At 39.6% G+C, this 8,174-nt stretch overlaps 1 protein-coding gene across 1 annotated transcript; it reads right to left on the minus strand.

Moving 5' to 3' along the window:
* Positions 1-1,817: 1,817 nt before the first annotated feature.
* LOC133718086 (phospholipase A(1) DAD1, chloroplastic) lies at positions 1,818-4,395 on the minus strand. Its single transcript, XM_062144891.1, has one exon. It carries the CDS (start codon positions 3,935-3,937, stop codon positions 2,552-2,554), a length of 1,386 nt encoding a protein of 461 aa, XP_062000875.1. The 5' UTR covers positions 3,938-4,395; the 3' UTR covers positions 1,818-2,551.
* Between the last annotated feature and the right edge of the window lie 3,779 nt (positions 4,396-8,174).

The raw sequence follows: 8,174 nt of genomic DNA on the forward strand, positions 1-8,174 counted from the left end.
TGATGCGTCTTCTTCGAAAATGAAGACTGATCGAGATCGATCGATGATTATCACATCTACTCTTAGTTAGCTCTACTTCATTTATGAGACGACGACAGTTAGGTAAAATTTAACTGTTGTATGTATGAACGCCTGTTTCTATGGAGGCCATCACTCTCATCAGAAGATCTTGATTTTCATATATTCTTATACAGTTTATCTGGAACTAGATTTTCTTTTGATTGTTTCAGAGGCATTCCAACTTTAAAGTTCAAACAAAGTTTGGTAGAGAGAAAGAGAGATTATGAAGACTGGAGAAACAATTGACTCTGATTCAAGCCGCAATTTGCCCTGGATGCAAATGGAACCGCGTCCGCACAGATGGAACAACACCATTGGATATGGTTGACTTATGAAAATGGAAAGCCTTATTCCATTGACTAACTGTGATGTGGGAAATTTAGGGTTAAGAGTTGAGAATACATTATTTTGGGGCATAGAGCTTTGCTTAGAATTTCAGTTTAGCTTACCATGTTAAGAGTAATACTATCTTATTCTCAGCTATACTGACTCTACTCTTTAATAGGATTCTTTTATAAGTTTAGGGTAAACAAATTAATTTGATAAGTTATTTAAAATGAGTTTATATCAATGCTTCTACATTAACTAATTTATAATCCCAGCATTGAAAAGAAAAATTTATAACTTTGTATTAGTTTCTTTAACTAGAAAGAAAAATAAGAGAATTTTATCAGAGAATAATATACCAGAATATTGTGGACAGAGATCAATGCGTTTAGAGGACCACCGACTGTTTAGAGATCAATCAAATTACACCCACGCTTTACACAGACCACCGTCACCCGTCGCAGTCAGAAATCTCAAACGACCAAAACTATATCTCTCCCATTCTCTCGGTGTCACTGTTATAACAGCGTGGTTGGCTACTCAGTGTACCACTTTCCGTTTTTCGTTTCATTGAAAAAGACTTCAAATTCCCTCTGTTTTGGTCATGCTGGGATTCAGGGTACTATCCCCGGCCCAGCCACGTTTGCCACCACTTTCATGCAGATCCACTGATATATGTGTGTACGTATTAGGATTTTCTACCCACAAACACGTACTCTGAAGTCTTTGATCGGAAAAAATAATAGCACAAAAAATGTTTGCGGCTACTGTTTATTAGTTTTTTTTTCATTTTAAAAATGTGCAAGTCATGCGTGGGAGAGTCCTCTAAAAGTGGATGGATCAGTCCTCGTAGAGTCCTAGGTGCATGCATGAAACACTAGCTAGCTCGTTCTCTTCATTAGCTACTTCTAACATAGTACATATGGTCCTTTCAAAAAAAAAAAAAAAAAACATAGTACATATGGTCCTTTTGACCATATATAATTAGGTACATTGTAATAATTTCCAGTACCATAGGTACGAAAATTCAAAAACTGGCTTGTTATTATGAAGGGTTTATAAGAGGACTAGTTACTCCAGGTGGTTTTCGATCTATCCACCAATTCTTCGTATTATAAACACACATTGGTCATTGATCATCGCCCTTGGTTAGTTCATATATGTATCATTAGTAATGGCCTTTTTATGTTATCTCAAACTCGTGATATATATTTATATCCAACTTACTAATTGGTAACTGTTTCCAAGACGTGTCTGGTTTACAATATGTTGTTGTTGATCCTAATCTTTGGGTTTGTCCTGGTCTTTAGTGGGTTTTCTTGGTCGGAGCTGATTTCACTACATGTCGAAGGAAAGGAACCTATGAATCATTTTTTTTCTTCTCATAATGAAAACGTTCTCAAATTTACTAACATACAGATTCAAAGAACGCAAAACATCACAATTAGACAAGTACTAATCTTACCTCCATTTCTTAGTGATGGGTTGCTGTTCATCTCCACCACCCGTCCATCCTCAACCGCGGTTATTACCTCTATGTTTTCCTTGTGCGTTTAAAGCATGGCATCAAAAAAAACGGCGCTTGCCCGCAGAGGGGAGGGTACTCTGGTCATTTCGCAATAAACCGACTGAAAATGTTTGGTATGGACGGCGCGGGGCCGCGGGCTAAAGCTTCACCACGTCAACAACAAATACGATGCTCCTGGGTACGGGTCGGTGCAGTCAAAGACACCGCGTAAATATATGGCCGGTACGGAGGGCGTATAAGTCTTTCCACCCCAACGCACGTGATCACCTTCGTCAAGAAACAACAATCTTTACCTTTTTAGGGTTACGTCAGGCGGAGCAATCGTGGGCCGGTGGGTCTACTTATAAAATGAAACCACTGCTAGCTCCTGCAGAGCACGGTAGTGCGGTAGTACTGTAGAGCTTCGAAGGACAAAAAAAAAAAAAAAATTAAAAAAAAAAAAGCGTAACAGTGGAGTCAATGTAGTCTTGTCTAAGGTTAGAACAGTCACTGAGAGCTGTTCAGTAATTTGTTTCTCTCAATTTTAATTACAGATTAGAATGACCATGCCCACGCCGCATCTCCGGATTTGGCGGGAAACACAGTTGTATGTACAAATACACTTGTCAAAAACGGCGAAGTCAGTTCTAAGGTGGTTTAGTGTACTCTACTCAACAACTTCTTTGCGGTGGATTTGCAAGGGCACTTTTCGCTGACGAAGTTTTCCACGAGGTGGAGGTAAGTTCCGAGATCGTGACATGTTGACATGTTCATAGCGGTCAGGTCCGGCGAGTTCTTGCTACTGAGTCTGAGCTCTTTCCCCACCTCGGAATAAACCCACTGTGTCTCCTCGACCCGCTTCTGAATCCAATTCTGGAATTCAGCAGCCATACGGACGAGGGGACTCCCCGCAACGTGCCGGGCTCGGTTGTCGTCGACCACGAACCCCGGCACTTTGGTAATCAAATCTTCCTCGTTCACAATGCGTAAGACTTTGGCGCCTTTTTTCTCGAGATTGTGGCGGAAGCTACGGTTGCCAACTCTTGGACCGCCAAAGGATATGACCGTGGCGAGTGGTGCGCGGTTGAATGTGGATTTGATGTCGTACGCCGCCAGAGTTGCGAGTGCGGCGCCGAGGCTGTGGCCAGTGATGGTTAGGCTCAGCGGCTCGTCGCCGTAGGTTTGAAGCAACCTCCCAATTTCTTCACGTATCATTTGTTGCAAGCTTGGGACTAGGTCGGTTCCCGAAGTGTAAAGGCTCAAAAACCCACTCTCGACCATTGGTTCGGACCCCTCAGCTCCTCCTGTGTGAGCAGCTTTAGACCCACACGGGAGATGAGTTAGAGTGACTCGTAGATTTTCGAGCCACTCCAAACATGTGGCGGTGCCTCTTAAAGCAATGACGACATCGCGTCGTCCAAGTCTGGCGATTTCGTCTTTGTCTTTACACACCGCCACGTATCCAATCCAGCTGGATTGAGTGCCAACCCAGCTCGGTGCCCTTTCGATCCAGCGTGGCAGGTTAATGCCTGACGTGGCACGTAGATTCTTGGTGATCCGGTAACCTGTCCCCGGAAGTCCGGAGTTGTCAAAAACCGTACTTTTGGGATACTTGCAGGTTGCGTATGTAGGTGAATCCGGGTCAAAGTCAAATGCCTTGTAGGCTGCGTCGACGAAATTGCCGTACCGGATAATTTCTCGGCGCAGATTTCCGTCTAGTGGGTCGAGCAGTCCTTCCCAGTTCTTGACTCCTTGGTACTCCATCCAATTCTTTCGGACCGACCGAATAGTTTGTCTTTTAGTAGTGGAGGTGGAGGTGGAGGTCGATGTGGAGGTGGAGGCACTCATTGGGGAGTGGAGATCAACTGAGACTGGGTTGAGCAATTGTTCCCAGCTGGGGAAGTTATCAGTGAACTTGATTTGCTGGGTGGGCTTTACTGGTGAATGAGTGAGGGTGCAGCAGCTGATCATTGACTTGAGCTTTGGAGTAGAGAGCTGTGTGCAGGGAGTAGCACTTATGGGTTTGATCATGGAGAGCTTCATTCTCACTTTTGGCCAGTTTTGGGAAAGAGAGGGAGGGAAAGGACACAGAGACCCTCTCACTGAAAAGAGAGAAATAAAATTGATGATTAATTTGCAGCTGCTGCATTTAGAAGGGGTCGGAGGGGCTTTTATAATTGCAAAAAGTGTACAGGGGAGAGAGATACAGGATGACCCAGAGAGAGAACATGGAAACAGTTGATGGTTGATTTGATATGAGGAAAAAAAAGAGAGAAAAATTGAAGATGAAAAGTGTTTCACACCTGTACATTTAGAAGGAGAAGCTAGAGAGAGGGAGAGAGAGGTAGACTGCTTATCTACCAAAAGAAAAGGTAATAATTAGAGATGGGCTGGACCACAAGCATGTAAATACTGGGGAATTCTAAAATTACATCTATGTATGTCTTACGTTCAAAATAATTTTATATTTTCCAATAAAAAAAATTTATATTTACTTTCACACAAAATTTTATTTCATTTACCGCTTTAAAAATTTATGATGTAAATATGTATGAAAAACATGTGTGTATTAGAGCCTTACTCATATCTACAAGTAGGTAAAAATTATAACAAAATTTTTATTTCGATTTATTTCTCACACTTTATTGAGTACTTTATTTTTATTTATCTTAAGTATAAACAACTAAACCACGTGGTGTGGTGTGTTGGTCGAACGGTCTAGTCTGGAACCCCCAGGTCTAGCGTTCGAATCCCATCTCCATCCCGTGGCTAGCAGATTTGAGGGATCCTTTGGATTCGTGCGTCTGCGGTGCAGTGGATTAGTCTGGTTTTGCCTGAATTTCGCCGCAATGTCGGTGCATGTGTTCTGGCGCTGGGATACCACTGCATGAGTGTGTGAGTTACTAACAGCTAACTACCTGATAAAAAAAAATTTAAAAAAAAATAAAGAAATACTATTAAATACCACATGTTCCAAGATCTGCAAATATACGTGTACAACTCTATTCATTATTGTGTGTGAGTTACTAACAACTAACTACCTGATAAAAAAAAAAAAAAAATAAATAAATAAATACTATTAAATACCACATGTTCCAAGATCTGCAAATATACGTGTACAACTCTATTCATTATTTAATTCCAGTTTATTTGTTGATTGTAATCTAACACCACTGTAAGCATACCAAATTTTTTTCTTTGAATTGCTAATCATTTACCCGAAAGGTTTATTCTATTGTGATTAACGGCTGCACGTCATTTCGATGGAAACATGAGTTCTGTTATCACATATGTTGTGCAAAAAAGAAAATTCGCACTCGAGAACATTTTATTATTTTGTGGTATGAGCCTAGTTAAGAGAGTTAGTAACTGGGAAAACAGAGGCTGTGAGGCATAGCAACAGCAAAGAGATGGACGGTCCGATGATGATTGAGGAGAAATGGAAAGGTAGGGTCAGACTTGGACCTCCTCTCTCAATTATAAGAAGTTAAAGACAAACCCTAGCTATATATTCTGGTGAATCGAAGACGAGCTAGCTAGTGAGTATGAAGTTCAGCTCAACTGGACCGATCCGATTCGATCGCTCCGCTTGGTTTGGCGGTTAAAGGACATAAACATTTCACTCCAGGCACGGGGGTTTTGTTGTATCAATTAAACCAAGCACTATACTGGAATTGAAGCAAATTTAACCTAAGAAATCAAAAACAACATGAGCCAGTTAATTGTACAACTTTAATGCGAAACTCATGCTTCAATTCCTCGGAAAAGAAATAAAACTCATGCTTCAATTGCAAGCATGTGCGCATTTCAGTGCTTCAATATATGCATGCCTCAATACAAATACGCCTAAACTCTACAAGTTTGCTTTTACCCAAAAAGAATAAAAAATATGTCTATAAGTTCTTTCTCCTTCTTTTCATCTTAACTATTTTTGTGTACGATTTAACCGCCATTGTGTTTCCCTTTTTGGTGTTTCTGTTTCGGGTAGTAGTCACATTTGTCTTTAACGTATTTCTCCATTCCCTTCTTAAGGTGGTTAATGAACTTAATCCCGACAGGATTAAGGATAAGTAGTTTAAGTACACAGCTTAGGTATTTGTTGCTGCTTTTTGTCCGCTATAATGATAGAAAACATAGGACACTGAATTAATTGCAATGTCAAATAGAAAAAAATTAGGGTAATAAGAAAAAGAGTCAAACTATGAAATCTTGAAAGAAAAAGGATCGTTTGTACTCATAAATCAGTAAGATTAGACTTGATTAACTATTATTTTGGACACGACAGATAGGAGCCACTACAACTAAATAGTTTCATATATATTTGATTAAGGTCACAATACAAGAGACAAAAAATAAATTACATATCTCAAAACAACTCAAGGCCTGTGATCTATATCCGCAAACGTCTTCACGTAGCTGGAATAATAGGATGTGTATGATCGAATTTTTTAAACTCATACCGAGGAGAGCACTTCAAAGACATAATGTAGTTTTATGCAAAGATGTCTGATCATGGCTTCTTGTAAGGCTGACACCAACGCCATGAATACTCAAATGGTACTCCGTATCACCTGCTATCTCACACACTAGATTAGGACAAAACACGAAAGGGACCCAAGAAGCCCTCCAACTCTGTTAGTCCTCCATAGAAGCATCAAGTTAAACCTCACAGTTAAGTTCTAAATCCGTATCGCCTAGTTGAGGGATACTAGATCTACTAGACCACCTAATCGGCTATGGATTATCTTAATGATAGTTGATCACAGAATTCCTCCATAAAAATTACCTTGATGACCAGGTGAACAGAGTTAATCGTACTTATAAAACTTAACCATGACAAGCCATATGTCCATAGTACGCATATGCTATGTGCCATTAAATTTCACAGATGAAAGGCAATGGATTTGAAGTCAAATTAAGTCTAATGGAACCATGACTATTTGGTATGTTTTTTAAGCCATAATATGTACGCTTAATGTCATACCTCTTTTTTAGCTCTTTTAGGTTAAGTGATCCTACCGAACTTGATTAATCTAAATATCTATCTTAATGGTTTATAACACTACACATCGGAGCAAAAGAAAACCATCGGTCCCATGCTATACCCTGAAACCCAAGATTGCAAGGTTCAAATTGCACCAATCACATGGATTCACATGCTAAATATCCATTTTGCTCCTAGCTAGCTAATTAGTTTTAAATATCTTATAGAGTCATAGCCTAGATATATAATTGTCGACTTTCGCACTCTAAGTGGGTGTCATTTCTGTTATATAAAAGCCCTATACAGGCTATGCAAGTGCTATGCATGAGGTTAGCTAGGATTTTATTAAGGCGATCGAGTTGAACCAAAAGGTTCGTTAGAGTTGGCCCGAAGTGTTATGAGTCAAGGATTAGAATTATCAGTCAATTAGGATTCGATTCCTTGATGTCACTGAATGGAAAAACCAAACATGTGCAACTAGAGGACTTCATGATCAACTACCATCCGTACTTATAGTTTGGCACGTACATATATTCTTCTCTGCGACTGAATCTATATATTGCCTCTATCAACCATAATTTTTATTTTTATTTCAGTAATATTCTTCCAATGGATATCAACCAAACAACAGATATCCAAATTAACCATGCCATATCCAAACTCAAAACCAGTTTTAGGAGCTAGGAGTTTTGTAGCTTGGACAGAGATCTCCCTTGCTTCTACAGTACCTATAACAATCCTGCATGATCCTGCACACACAACTACTCCAACGCCGCGCACACCGCTAAGGCGCTAACCTCCTGTTTAGCACCATCTATATTTAACTTGTAAAAATCAAGAGGTGGAATAAAGTACAATAAAAAGAGATTAAAATCTGATTTGTTCATCACCTGCGCTCCCCTACTTCCATGATCACGATTCACATATATAGATCACCTCCCACGTGTCTCGTATATATATGTAGGATGCATGTGTGCGATATACCTCTAGTTTCTTGAGTCTATGCTCAACTGTGATTCAAAATGTTAAAAATCAAGATCGATATTATAACTTCTTCTCTTTTAGATGCAGGCAATTTGATAACTTTTGGAAGACACCCAATATATATATGTGCATTTCCACTTGCTGGCCAAGTGGCCATTGTGACAATAAAAATAATATAATCAAACAATTAATTGGATCTATCTGTCCTAGTTTTATGGAATACAACAGTTATGCCCTAATTTAATGTATCCCCACAAAACTTGATTACATTAATCCACTTTATCAGGAATGAAGTTCTTGGACCTATGTGAA

Source organism: Rosa rugosa, chromosome 6 (genome assembly GCF_958449725.1).
Source record: "Rosa rugosa chromosome 6, drRosRugo1.1, whole genome shotgun sequence".
In the NCBI taxonomy this organism is placed as follows: domain Eukaryota; kingdom Viridiplantae; phylum Streptophyta; class Magnoliopsida; order Rosales; family Rosaceae; genus Rosa; species Rosa rugosa.

Excerpts from the sequence above, each read along its gene's own strand:
- LOC133718086 (XM_062144891.1), bottom strand. The coding sequence starts at position 3,937 with ATGAAGCTCTCCATGATCAAACCCATAAGTGCTACTCCCTGCACACAG.